Source organism: Macrotis lagotis, chromosome 6 (genome assembly GCF_037893015.1).
Source record: "Macrotis lagotis isolate mMagLag1 chromosome 6, bilby.v1.9.chrom.fasta, whole genome shotgun sequence".
NCBI lineage: Eukaryota > Metazoa > Chordata > Mammalia > Peramelemorphia > Peramelidae > Macrotis > Macrotis lagotis.
This window is the reverse complement of record NC_133663.1, coordinates 79,200,410-79,215,772: the sequence shown is the minus strand read 5'-3', so window position 1 is coordinate 79,215,772 and position 15,363 is coordinate 79,200,410. Positions and strand designations below refer to the sequence as shown.

At 35.7% G+C, this 15,363-nt stretch overlaps 1 protein-coding gene across 1 annotated transcript in view; it reads left to right on the top strand.

Moving 5' to 3' along the window:
• Nucleotides 1-15,363, top strand: part of UNC80 (unc-80 homolog, NALCN channel complex subunit) — a 214,262-nt gene that overhangs the window by 93,508 nt on the left and 105,391 nt on the right. The window contains exons 24-25 of the mRNA XM_074191473.1: nt 6,053-6,265; nt 10,465-10,600. Coding sequence (XP_074047574.1) covers nt 6,053-6,265; nt 10,465-10,600 — 349 coding nt within the window. The remainder of the gene's footprint in view (nt 1-6,052; nt 6,266-10,464; nt 10,601-15,363) is intronic.

The window sequence follows — 15,363 nt, the reverse complement described above, 5'->3', positions numbered from 1 at the left end:
CCATTTTTCTTCAGTTACTATTCAACATCCAAAGCTAAATCAATCAAATTTGAAATATGAGTAAATATGGATTTGAGTCTCTGTTTTTGTACAAATGTTTTCCTGAGGCAAAAGTTTCCAAAACCCTCTATTGACAAAGGAGGTCCTATATAATACAAATGTTGAAAGTCCATTCAAAGTGGACTTAATAGCCATATACCTATCACTCTAAGAAATGTGGATATCAGAATATGTAGTTTGCTAAAATGCTTTAATATTGTGCAGTTGCTCCCTATAGTTCAGTTCAATGGTCTGAACTTGAGTATTCATGAAATCATTCTTTTGCATTAGTTTTCAATCTAAGGTTTAAACAATCTTTTAATTAAAGAAAATAAATTTCAATTTTTTTAAATGCCAGTATCTTTTTCTCTTAGCCACATAACTTAGATGATATTTTTATTTTTTAAAAAAAAATTCTCAATATTCTTAGGAAGAAAAATTCTGTCAAAGAGCAGAATTACAGAAACATAAGTATGTACAGACTTCAAGAACATTCATGTTCAAAATTTATGCAAATGAAAAGCTTTTTATTTAATTTAAATTTGTCCCCTAGCATTGTTGCTATGACAACTGATAAAAATTAGGGGTAATCAGTTGCAGTTTGAGGTTCAGCCCAGCCTCTCATGACATTCTTTTTTACTAAAAAATTAACAAGAATTGAATGCAATTCCTTTCAAAAACATTTGATGTTTTTGAAAGGGACTTCATTTATCACCAAAACTTTGTGTGGTATACACAAAATAGAACAAAGACATTTAAATAAGAGTTGAATGATAATATTAACAGTACTAACTCATTTTAACAAATTTTTAAGGTTGAAAAATCTACTTCATTTCCTGATTGGAAAGCTAAATATTATCCTTATTTTCCAAATGAGGAAACCAAGGCTCAGGGAGTACAAATGGTTTGCCCAGGTTCATACTCTTAGTAAATGTCAGAACTAATACTTGAACTCTGATCTTATTCTAAAACCAGCACCATTTTTACTAGACCAGGCTGCAAAAAATACATCATTTTAGGAATAGTCACCACAGATGCGCTCTCTCTCTCTCTCTCTCTCTCTCTCTCTCTCTCTCTCTCTCTCTCTCTCTCTCTCAGCAATATCTATCAACTATAATATTGCTTTTTGACCACAACTACTTCCAGAGTGGACAGAGAGAGAGAAGAAGCTTGTCAAGTACCTGATGCTTCATTCAGGCAAATATCTCATATAGGTTAAGTAATAGATATGGAATCACAAACAGACTTGGAGTCAATGCAAAGTCAGTAATCCATCTATTCTTTTCTGTCAGTGGCTTTGCCATCAATGATTTGAAGTAGGTTAGCATGCTGTACTCATTAGAACTGTAGGCTACTATATTAGATGTATTATATTCTTTTAGTTGGAAGAACAAAAAGATCCATGTAACTGCCTAAGGGGTGACATAAAAAATTGAATTTTACATAATGGAGTTTGTTCACCACTGCATTCTGGGGTATAAAGGATCAATTAGTGGCCATTTTGGTTTTATAAATTTAAATATAATTTCTTAAAATAGGAAAAAAGGGTTCTGTTCTTTAATCTCTTATTGCCATCAATATTTGCCAGAACTTCCTACCAAGACAAAGTAAGAATCACATTTTTTTTTTCAGTTTTGTACTTGAACATTCCTGGTCTTTCCATTTTAAAACACATCAATTTTAGCCATTTCAATCTGGTTAATTTCCTGTTGGTAACCAAAAATGATAAGAAAAGAAAAGTGCTTTCCCAAATAGATTGAGAATTACAAAAAAAGTAAGTCTTTAGCAGCAAAATCAATCTTTAAAAAAGGAATATGACTTAATAAAGTCTACTTAAACATCACAAACTAATGATTGCTTTAAGTACATTTTCTTGTCATGGAATTAAGAATTAATATTGGTAACTTCTTGAAAGATGGTTCATTATTTCGTAAGTTAAATAAAGTGCATAGAGTAATGACTTATCAATAGATTTATAAGAATTGACTCTTTCCTACTTGGAGTGGGACACTAAAAACAGCTTCAATAGATCCCTTTCTCCACCAGCTTTGAATAGGAATGTAGTATTCTGACTTATTTCCCAAAGTAGCTACCCAGTGATACTTTCCATTAGTCTTCCTATTGTACTTTAGATACATAATATGTGATTGAGTTGGAAATTAGAGGGTTCTAGGTCCCTTAGAATTAAGGAGGTAATTTTCTACTCCAGATATTTCCAAGATTGAATACATTTGGAAAAACAAACTGTGTAACATTTTCCTCCTCATCTTAGACTATTGAGAGAAAATAACATACATTTCTGCGAATGCCAAAGTTTCAGATAATTTCAAACTGTCATTTCCTAGGCCCTTTAATTATATAGAAAGTTTTTCCCACGTAGTTGAAAAACATTTTTCTTATTGGGCTGCGGACTGATTAGGCTTCTATGGTTTAGGCTGCTCCAATCTAACTGTGTCAGCATGGCCCCAGAAAATGGAACTAACTGTAAATGTAGTCACACCAGAAGAGACATAATGCTCTTTCAATAGAAATGCCCAGTCCAACAGATTGAAGAAGGACACAAATATGACTAAAAGAAACTTCACTTCTCTGGAGACATCAATCAGTGCCTTTCAAGAAACTGAAATTTCTCTTAATATTTGGTGAATATTTCTTAGGGTAAGAAGAAAGGGTTTTCTTAAATAGAATCTTCAGAACAACATTAATAGTTTCTTTTATTTATCTGTTCATGTTGTAAAATCTAAAAGATTATGGTGGAAAAAATAAAGAGGAAAGTCTGAAATTTCAAGTCCTTTGGTTGTAAATGTTGGTAGGTAAAGAGCTTGTAGAATGATATTTTAGATATTTTTGAAAATCCAGTTAGGTAACTTTAATGATAGATGTACTTATCTCTCACTTTTTAAGCTTTTTTTTCTTTGATGCTTCTCTGGGAATTATGAATCATTCATTGTTGAAACAGAAGCATTCAGGTGGCATCAATCTAATATAGAGAGGAGGTAAAGGAAGAAATGCTTTCAGGAGAGGAGTTTTAAAAGTATGTCCTACTCTCATTTCAAAAAAGTAAACAAAATTCTTCCTTTGTGGAGTGGTGGGAGAGAGTAGAGTTTTTGCTTTGGTGTTTAGCTTTAATTTTCATTGTAGTAACCTGTGGTTCTTTTCAGCTATGCAACATTCGCCTGATTCATTTCTCTCCATTTGTGATGTGTTTCTCTGTGATGTCAATCCATCCCTGTCCATTCTGTCATATCTCCATCTTTCTCTTGCTGCTTCTTCAGATTGCACTGCCTGTTAAGAGGTAAGATCTAGCAAGGGAGGTGAAAGTGACTTAGGTTTAAGTCCAGGAAGAATCCTCTCTCCAAGGATTTCCATTTTTCTGCCTGAATATCAACACTTTGACACAAGTTTTTGTGAGCATCTTATGAAGACATTAGTTCCATCTCACTCATTTCCTCCTCTGCACACCCTGAGTTTTGAAATCACATTATGAATCATTGGCTGTTCTACCAGACATCATGATCCTTACTTTTGCATCTTGATTGATTCTGTTCATCTTCTGTAAAGTAACATGCATACTACAAAACAAAGGGAATGGATAATTGTATCAAATATTTCATTGGCTACAAAGCTCCAGGATGTTAAGCCTCTCAGCAGATCCCTATAGAAATGAAATAATAATATAACCTTTGAACTGTGTGATTATTCCTTAATTTCAGTATCATAGGATCAGAGTTAAAGCTGAAAGGAACATTAGATTATCATTTAAGTCAAGTCCCTCATTTTACAGATTAGGAACTGAGGTTTGGAGAGGTTGTTTCTTGTCCAAATTCTTTCAGCTAATAAATGTCAAAACTGGGATTTGAACTCAGGTTCTCTGACTCCAAAACCAGAACATTTTCTACCATATACACTTCACTCTTGAGATAATGAATGTAAAAAAATCTTTGCAAATCTTAAAGTACTGTATAAATGCTTTCAAATTTTACCCAGTTTATCTGTCTACTCAGACAATGAAATTAGTCAGATGTCAAATCTACAAAATACATTAGGATCAAGTATATTTTCATTAAGGAAATTTGATACAGCTAAGATGGAAAGTGGTCTCCATCCTACCAGTAAACTCGGGCTAGAATGATACTTGAGTTTTACTTTGTAAAATTCCTTAGAACTAAAAACTGATATTGTTAACAATTTAAACACAGGGTCCTGCAGTTATTGAGAGCAAAAGAAGGAAGGGAAGGAATTCTCTAAACTATCCATCCTAAAACTGTATATATTTTTTTTAAAAAATCATAGCCAAGGGGCATCTAGGTGGTGCAGTGGATTAGAGCACCAGCCAAGTCAGGAAGACCTGAATTCAAATGTGGCCTCAAACATTTAATAATTACCAAGCTGTACCCATTGCCAAAAAAATAAAAAATAAAAATAAAAATAAACAAATAAAAATCATAGTCATGATAGTAAAGAATTATGCTTGGTTGTTCATTTGGTTATTTTAAAATGTATTCTAAATCTACATATATATATATATATATATATATATATATATATATATATATATATATATTGTCTAGGCTGTATTTCATAATAAAATGATTCCTAAAGGTAATAAAAATCAACCATAATTGAACTCAGTGAATAGAAAGCTAAAGAACATATTGGACCTGGGATTTTGCTTCAAAGCATTACCAAAGAATAGATGAAACCCTTTCTGATTTATAATCCAAAAATACCACCCATATTTACCCATCTTCTCTCAAATCATTTTACCAAATTCTCCATGGATTCATTATATCAATATATGGCTGACAATTAAATTAATTAACTTACAATTATCACTGACATCTCATTTTTTTTTTTAGTTTTTGCTAGTCAGTGGAGTTGAGTGGCTTGCCCAAGGCCACACAGCTAGGTAATTATTAAGTGTCTGAGGCCAGATTTGAACTCAGGTACTCCTGACTCCAGGGTCGGTGCTCTATCCACTGCGCCACCTAGCTGTCCCAACATCTCATTTGTTGATAAACATACCTGACAATGTAAAATGATTTAAAAGAAATGAAATAATAATTTGTTTATTCTTACTACCTTTAATACCTCATTTTAAAAAATACTGTGATGTGATAACTTGTAAGAAGAATTTAAGAGGGGCTGCTAGGTGGTGCAGTGGATAGAGCACCAGCCCTGGAGTCAGGAGTACCTGAGTTCAAATCCGGCCTCAGACACTTAATAATCACCTAGTTGTGTGGTCTTGGGCAAGCCACTTAACCCCATTTGCCTTGCAAAAACCTAAAAAAAAAGATTCTGTGGGGTAGACTGCACAGGTATTATTATCTCCATTTCACAGATGACTAAACTAAGTCTCAGTGGCTAAGCCAACAAACTGAACAATGATCTTCAGTGGAGTGTAACCAAGATCTTCTGTTGAGTAGAACAATATGAATTTTATTTTTATTCACCTCACACATATTGAACTAAGTTGGGGGGGGAGGGGCCAAATGCTCAAGCATTTTATTAAAATAAGAGCTTGAAAGACTAGAACTAGAATGTTTGCCTGCTCCATTATAAGGATCATTCTTCCTCTATGTATTCAGTGAAACCCAGCACTCTAACCACATACCTTGATTTGCATGCCAAAGCATGGCACAGATGCCCCCTGAATGTACAAAGGTGGGTGGTGGTGGGTGTGTATGTATATTTAGTATTGTTGAGTTGTCTCTAAAATCAATGAACTCAAAAGAAAAAAACTCACTTGAATTTTTATTCTTCTTCATCCAAAATACTTAAGCTGGTGGACCTCATGTCACTACATTAAACCAACACCATTTTGGAAATCCAGTATGAGAAAAATGAAAAGTATTGGAGGTATAAGCAAGTAGATTAAAATAATTATTTGTTCATTCTGAGGCTCTCACACAATTGCTGTTTCCCAAATGGCACATTTATTTCCAACTTGGGCAATTGCTTGTTTTTTGCTTTAATCATATCTGATTTCCTTCTTTCATCCAATTTGAATCAGGAAGCTCCAGTAGTGTCCAGAGCAGCCCTGTTCCTGGAGTGTGCTCGCTTTGTTCACCGCTGCAACCGTGGAAACTGGCCCGAGTGGATGAAGGGACACCATGTCAACATCACGAAGAAAGGCCTTTCCCGAGGCAGATCACCAATCGTGGGCAACAAGCGAAATCAAAAGTTACAGTGGAATGCAGCCAAGCTCTTCTACCAATGGGGAGATGTGAGCCACAGTTGTTTCTTCTCTTGTTAAAATTGAGTAAAATGGGGTAGTAAGCATGTCTTATAGATTAGAACATTGACGCTTTTCTCCCTAACCATTGAAATAGAAATTCATAGGAAAAATAAAGTGGGTTGTCTGTGAGTTCATTCTGTGAGAATTGGTATGGTGTTTGATGCAAAAAGAAGTTGGGATATTGAGATTAAAATTCCAGGTTATCATGTAATTTATGGTTTGTAGTATTTCCCTGATTAGTAGTATTTCTGTAGGATTTCTTCTGTAGTATTTCTTCTGTCTAAATGAACTTCCTCATTTTATAGAGAAATGACTTGTCCAAAGTCACACAGGTAGTATATATTATTAATTTAACCTGTTCCTTGCTACTATTTAGCAAAATGGATTTAGTTATCTCTAAACCACTACATTGTGAACACTAACATACCTTACCTGCTATTCTCTAAGGCAGTCATTGGTCTACAATGCAAAGCTCCAAGTTTTCTCCAAGTTTTGTTATGAGGAAAAAAGGAAGTAGTTGTGTGCAGTGTTTTGAAAAGTGAAAATAGCTATAAATAATTAGTTATTTATGAACTTATCGGCATAAATAATTTCTTGAATAAGAAAAACCTTTATACAAATTCAAGTAGGGCATCTTTTCTACAAAGAGTACTGGGAAGGCAAATGACCAGCCCAGGGTCATACAACCGATAGGAGTCAGAAATCTTTTTTGAGCTTAGACCATCCTGGAGCTAACAATAATTCTCTATTCCACTCATCATGTGGCTTCCAGGTGACTACTGTTATATGCTTAAAATGAACAAGTTATTTCAGAAACTATGTTTAGAAGTCCTCAGGAGATTATGTTCCTTCCTTGCCTGCTCCCTAACCCTGGTAATATCCACAAAATGTTTCAGAGATGTCCAGTGAGTTCTTACCTCCCCTCCTATCTGAAAACCTATTCAGTCATTCTCTTTACTTAGCACTTTTAACAGATGGGAATCAAATATTTTCTCTGTATAGCTCCTCCCAGTTTGTTCCTGAGCACAAGTGAAGTTGAAAGCCTGTCACCTCAGGGAAAACAAGTTATGAGACTCCAGATGTTATTATGAAAAGTTCATCCCCAGCAGTCTGTTTTTATGGGTTTCCTTTTGTATTTTCCCCTTATTAGTCATGCTTGGCTGGAGCTTATCAGGTTTAGAGCTAAAGTCAAATTATTTTGCAGGAACTTTTTAAATCACTGCTAGTTCTTTTTTCCTGATAATGGTTGAGTTTGCCACTTACTCTGAAAGATCAGCTCATGCTCCCCCTGAGTACAAAGAATTCAACACTAATTGCATTTTTTATTTAGAGTGCTTTAGCCAAATCCATGCCTGCCTTGATTTGGTATTCATCAAAGAAAACATTATTACTTGGTAATTTGCTTAAAATCTTGATGTGGGCAGAATTCAATTCAATTGAATTCAATGCAACAGATATTTATTAAAGCACCCACTCTTGTCCTAGGTATTAGAGATGCAAGATAAGACACAGATTCTACTCTTAAAGAACTGACAGTCCTCTATACAATATGACAAAGGAAAGAACCAGAAGTGCAGAGGAGGAAAAAGGCTAAAAGAAATTTGAGGAAAGAAGATTTCACTTTCCTGGGAGGGGAGGGGAGAGAATGTAAGTGGGATTAAAGAAGACTTTGTGGAGAAGGTAACATTTTAGTTGGTCCTTGAAGGAAAGAAATGGTTAGATATGGTATGATAGAAAGTTGGTCCTGGCATCAGGAGAAACCTGGATTCGTATCCCACCTCTATTCTTTGCCAGTTGTCTGAACTAGGATGTCACATAACCTTTTTGTATATCATACTTTTTCTTTATTATAAAAATAGATTTCATTGATATTATTTGCTTTTTTTAACCTAGATTTCCTCCTATATCACTCCTCTCCCACTTCCAAAGAGTCAACTCTCATGACAAAAAAAAATGGTTTTGAAAGCCAGAAGCAAAAAAAAGAAAGAGAAAAAAGCAATACTATTAATATGTAGGAAGAAATTGCCATTTTATCCAATGATTCATATTCATGACCTTCCCCTCCACCCAGAGATCAGGCAAAGGTCTTCTGGCAAACCTCTTGAGTTTTGGTCCTAATAAAAAATTAAATTACATGTTTTAACCTCCAGAGTTTGTCCCAATGAGGAACAAATAGAATTAAACTATCTTGTGTTAGTGCCTCCCCACCCCACCCCGAATTTGGTCTAAAGAAAGAACAAACATAAATTAGGTTACCATACGTGTTTATTAGTTGTTCAAAGCCCGATAATTGTTATCAGAGGGAAAGAAATAGACTGACACTTCTCAAATTTCTTCTTCAGGGTCAAGCTTCTTCTTTATAATTTCACGTATTTATATTTGATTATTTTTAGTTGCTTTATTTTCCTGTCCATTTACATTGTGTAGTCCTTCTGTTGTTTTCCTGGCTTTTTAATTTCACTTTATACCTATTTATGGAAGTTTTCTATGCTTTTCTCTATTCATCATATTCATCATTTCTTATTAAATACATTCATCTACCACAATTTGTTTAGTCAGTCCTCTCCTTGATGGCCATCTGCTTTGCTTTCAGTTCTTTGTGCTGTTTTCATTATATTGACATAAATGGAGCCTTTCTCTTTTTTTACCAGTAATCTTCTTGGAATATATATACCTAGAATGTTTTTGATATAGAAAAGTTGGCAATATTAAAATAGGGAAGAGAAGAATAACTGGATTTCAGCTCTTAATTTCATTGGTGGAACACCCAGGACATCGGAGTCTATCCATTACTTTGCTCATTATAATGATACCCCAGATTTCCTCACAATAGAGTGAAGGGAAGGAACATTAAAATAGATAATTTGGTCAGCCTTGGTGAATTTTTTGTTGTTGAGTCATTTTTCATTTGGATTCAACCCTTTGTGACCACATTTGGGGTTTCATGACAAAGATTATAGAGTGTTTTGGAATTTTCTTCACCAGTGGCAACCCATTTTGTCAAGCAATTAGAAGTTGTGACCTGCCCAGGGTCACACAGCTAGTAATTGTCTGAGACTGGATTTGAATTGAGGTTTTCCTTAGTATAGGTCCTCTTCTCTATCCACTGAGCAACCAGCTACTTCCTGGTGAATTAGCTTATAATTTGCATATTTGAGAGTCAGAATGGGTGGGTAAATTCTGATGGTGCTCTAATAAAATAATTTTGCATTTCTAGATATAATGGTATCTATTGTTTTAAACCTTTATAAAAAAAATTCTATCCATGTGCCATTACTGTATTAGTTTAAATATATCCTATTCTTGATGAAATAGTTGCATATTGAAGCTATGTGTAGGCAGGTAAATGGCATAATATATACACTAAAGTCAGACCTAAAATCAGAAAGACATCTTCCTGCATTCAAATCTGGCTTCAGATATTTACTAGCTATGTAATCCTGGACAAGTCACTTTACCATGTTTGCTTCAGTTTTCCATCTTTATAAATGAGCTAGACAAGGAAATGACAAAGCACTCTAGTATCTTTGCAAAGAAAATTCCAAATAAGGTCACAAAGTGTTGGACACAACTGAAAAACTGATTGAACAATAACACTAATTATGTACAAAATTTATTGTATTTTTGAGTTCATTTTGTTTTTCTTGCTCACTTGTAATATCATGTAAGAAACCCCCTAGATTGTACAAAAGCAGTGCAGAGAAAGTGCTCCACTTGTGGTATACACAAAGGCAACTTCCATGGTAGAATGCATGCAAACCTCCCAGTTCATTACTATCCAGACTTGGGGCGGGGGGGTAGCAATAGCCTTTGCATCAGGTCATTACCTATTCCCTTATATCTTTGTTATCAAACGAACCATCCATGGAGTCAAGAGAAATATTAATTAACACATTCACTATCTACAACAACAAAGAATTTCCTCATTTGGTGATGGTTTATCAATGTTATCACAGGTCCAGTGCCTATCCCTATTCATATAGAATTAACAAAGTGTATATTGTTTATATGCAACTCCAACTCCGTGTTTTCTCTTTCTCAGTTTCCATTTTTGTAAAATCAGGAAAATGGTACTGCCAAGGCACAGCATGCTGTGCTGTGATATATTCTCTATAATATCAACCATTCTCAGAAACCAAAATTATACTGTTGTTGTTATTATTTTATTCTTTCCCTCCCATTGGCAGGCAATTGGTGTCCGACTAAATGAACTGTGTCATGGAGAAAGCGAGAGTCCGGCTAATCTATTGGGTCTCATTTATGATGAGGAGACCAAGAGGAAGCTGAGAAAAGAGGATGAGGAAGAAGACTTTTTAGATGACAGTAAGGAGACTCCCTTTACTACAAGAACCCCGGCTTGTAAGAACCTCTGCTTTAGAAAGAGCACTTAATTCTCTTTTCTCTTTCATATTCTTGCCACTTCCCTGTCTTCCCCACACGCTTCACCCTTTCTTGCTGTGCATGTTTGTAAAGCATGTGGACAGGGGTGCTTAAAATATAGAATAGGGGCAAAAGTCATACTCAAAATGAGTCTTCCCCACCTCCATTCACCTTTGTATTTGTCCTTTTAAATTTTACCATTGCACAAATATTAAAATTGTTCCCATCACCTTCAAAGAGAATATCTATCATTGCTTAAAGTTATGGAAAATTACTGGCATTTCAGAAGTCCCCCCCTTCTACCTCTCCTGTGATTTTAAAACTGACTTGCAGTCAGAGTAGAGAGAGATTAAAAAATAAAAATGAAATACTTTCAAATCACCAAGGCCACAGAAGTATTGAAATATTTAATTGAATTATATCAGTATTCAACATCCAATTGAAAACAGAAAGAAGAAGGAAGGAAGGAAGGAAGGAAGGAAGGAAGGAAGGAAGGAAGGAAGGAAGGAAGGAAGGAAGGAAGGAAGGAAGGGAGGGAAGGAGGGAGAGAGGAATGGATGGGAGAGGGAGGGAGGAAGGGAGACAGAGAAAGTGTGAGAGAGACAGGAAAGAAAGAAATAAAGAGAGGGAAAGAGATGGAGGGAGAGAAAGAGAGAGGGAAGAAAGGAAAGGAAGGAAGGAAGGAAGGAAGGAAGGAAGGAACTTACAGCCATATTAAAAATGTAATACCTGACATTCTATATTAATAGCTATAATAAAATTTAGGTCAAGAATCACAGAACTCCAAAGAGATTCATATATGTCCCTTTCCAAGACCATTTGTGTATGTATATGTGCATACTGTACCACATAGCATGTGTGTGTGTGAGTGTGCCACTGCCTTATCTGGAGTGAAAGATGATAATATTATACTTATGTATTTCATTTCTTCCATTGATGAGAGGCAGTTTGACTTAGATAAGAGAGAGTTGACCTTGGTTTCAGGAATATATACAGGTTCAAGTTTGAACTCTGGCCCTTCTTGGCCATGTGATCACAGGCAAATCACTTAAGCTCTTATTGCTAGAGCCAACCTTCTAAGAATCGAAGTTGGAGAACAATTCTTCCCGTTATTTGCATATGTGGGTGGACTTTTATCCTGGGAGTTGCTATGCCAATGAAACCACAAGACTGAACCAAAGACAAACAAACAAGCCCAACATAAATGATCTAGACTATTGTTGTATGTGTTCATAAAGCCAAACTGTAAGAATGTGATTGTAGTTTAGCTCTATGCACATATATTAATATGGCTACCATTTGTGTATTATGTGTATTAAGGTTTGCCAAGCATTTTGCATATATATTAGCTCATTTAATCTTCACAACAATATAGATACTATTCCTATTTTAAGAGATAAGGGACCTGAAGCAAACAGAAGTTAAGTGAATTGCCCACAGTGACATAACTAGGAAAGGGTATGAAACAGAATTCAAACTCACATCATCCAGACTCCCAGGTCCCATACTCTCTCCACTGGACCATCTCTCTCCACTGACAGTAATGGAAGAACATGTATGATCATTTCAGATATCAACTGAGGACATATTGCTTTGGTTCCTATCTCACCATCATATTACAGTACACTATATGACACAATGCCATGCAGGTCCCTCCTGGTACAGACTTAATAAATCTCTTATCATTTAATGGAATCATTAGAATGTAATAGTCTTGGACATACAGTGAAGTAGACCCAGGTTCAAAACCTTTCTCTGCCACTTAATAACATATCACATTAACAAGATTTTATTTAATACCTACTAGGTGCCAGACACTGTGAAAAACACTGTAAATCCAAAGAAATGCAAAGGCTCTCCAAGAGTTCACATTCTAGTAGGAAAGATGGTATTCAAATATACATATCCACATATGCTCAGAGTAAATTGGAGATCATTACAGAAGGAAAGAATTAGCATTTGAGGAAGACCAGGAGAGAGTGGAAGTCTTTGTGGTTGGAGGAATATCATGTAATCTCTCTGACCTTCAGTTTTCTCATCTGTAATGTGGAGAGATTAATACTTATTGAGGGTCAAGGTGTCATAGTGGAGAAGGCATTGTACTTCCAACAACTATGAAACCTTCTAGGTGCCTCAGTTTACTCATTTACAGGATGAAGGGGGTGATTTCAATGGAGCTCTGAGGTTCCTTCAAGATCCGAAGTATGATTCTTTAATTCCCAGAACTGTTCTGGATTGCCAGAGGTCATCTAGAACAAAGATGATTTAAAGTAAGATTTGCTTTCTAAAGAAAGCATATGGGAGTACTCTGAGGCAGATACCAATAAGAGGCTTCTGTGGGTTAATCCCTGATGTAAGTACCTTTGTGTTCAGTTGTGCTGGCTCTAAGAACTCAGTAATATTAGTCCCAGAAACAGTACAAGGAAATTCAAAGGAGGCCTTAGAACAAAATGTCTTTAATGCACCTCAATTGGAAGCCCTTTGTTCAGAAACATTTTCGTGTTTGTAGTGTTGATGTGATGAATCAGGATGGCAGCCTTGAGAACAAAATGCAGACAGAGAAAATAATGCAAACAGCCTAGTAAATGTCACTTAGCAACATCTGAAGAGCCTAGCATCTGAAATAATTGCTAGTGTGACTCAACCACAGAAGATGAAAAACATTTTCTAAAATGATAGATTTGTATTCTTTGCCACCATCATGTTGCTAGGGACCTTTACAATGCTGTTTCCATGGTCCTTGATGGGAAGAAAAGGACTGCTGACCACATGCCTTCACCAAGGTTCAATCTAAATCCAATAAAGCAATGCCTTAAAGAAACAATTGCTCAGCTAAGGTAGATTCTCTAAAGCCCACAGCTACTACTCCCTATATAAACTAAAGGTGGTCTTCCCTTTCTATAAAAGAGATTAGCACTGAGGGAAATTTCCCATCATATTTTTATAGGAATGGGACTGGTATTAGAAAACTCTCTGCCAATACAAGTTGGCATGGACTTCAAAAATTATGGTTTTAGAGAGTTGCCAAGTGTACCAACTTTTCCAGGATCACACAATCCACATATGTCTGAAATAAGACTTCAACCTAGATTTTTCTGACTCTTGGGAAAGTTATACATCCACTTTGCCATTTAACCTGTTAAAGAAAGCCCTCTGTAATGTAATTCAGTTAATATTAACAAATATTGTGTCTACTATGTGCAGACAAAGCAGTAATATGATATAGTGAATATAGAGCTGGCCCTGGAGTTAGTGACTCTGAGTAAATCATTTAGCCTCTCGATGTAGCCAAACAATGTTTTAGGACTGTTTAGTTGCAAAATAGCTTTTTTAACCTGTATCACCAGACAAAGCTTCCTCATTGGACTCTCCTGGCCTATACAAATGAAATTGGAGGTCTAGTTCAAAAATAAACTGGGAGGCTGGAGATCAGATAAATAGATAGGCAGATAGATAGATGAGAGAGAAAGAAATAGAGAGAGAAAGAAATAAAGAGAGAGAAAGAGAAAGAAAGAAAGAAAGAAAGAAAGAAAGAAAGAAAGAAAGAAAGAAAGAAAGAAAGAAAGAAAGAAAGAAAGAAAGAAAGGTAGATGGGTAGATGGGTATGTGGGTAGATGGGTAGATGGGTGGGTGGGTGGATGGACGGGTGGATAGATGGACAGACAGATAGAGAGATAGATAGGAATATATGGGGCAGTTACATAGAGCACCAGGCCTTAAGTCAGAAAGGGTCATCTTTCTGAGTTCAAATTTGACCTCAGTCAGTTCCTAGCTGCATGATTTTGGACATATCACTTATTTTTGTCTGCCTCAAGATAATAATGGTATCTACCTCCTATATCAAATGATCAAATGAGGTAGTATTTGTAAGACAATTTAGCATAACACTTAACAATAAGCAGGTGAGGAAGACCTGAGTTCAAATCCAGTCTCAGCCATTTGATTCTTAATATCTATGTGACCTTGGGTAAGTCACTTAACCTCATTTATCCACAAATAAATACTTGCTTTCTTCTTTCCTTTGTTTGTAGAGTTTACATGACATGTATATGGTCAAAGAGCTAGTAAATGTCAGAGATGGGATTTGAATTCATAAACATCATTCTGACCCTTTGGGAATGCTGAGTCTTATCGATGTTAAGCATTCTTCATCATAAAAGTAAGGGCATTTCATAGTTGTTCTGTCACCACAGCAACACATCAAGTAAATGGGATAAAACCTAGTTATATAGATTAGGCTCAAATCAGACTAGCTTCTCTTCAGAGCAGGATGATACAAGGAGTAGTCACTGGAACATTCCACTGCCTGCTAAGTAGATCTTATTTTATGCCTATGGCTTTATGTTATACACAAGTATGCAAAGGATCTAGGACTTTTTTGCCCAGAAACTCCTAGAGTGCTTTCTCCCATCAAGGATCATATCGCTATGGAGGGGAGCTAAAAACTAGAGATCTGACTGAAGCAAGAAGGGAACCAGAAATTATTAAGCACCTCCTATGTGTCAGGCCCTGCCTTAAGCCCTTTACTAATATTATCTCCTTTGATCCTCACAACACTAGGAGGTAAAAGCTATCAAGATTCCCATTTTGCAGTTGAAGGAACTGAGCCAAACAGGTTAAGTGACTTGCCCATCCCACAGTTAATAATAGTCTGAGGTGGAATATGAACTGGGATCTTCCTGACTCTAGCCTAGTGTTCTCTCCAC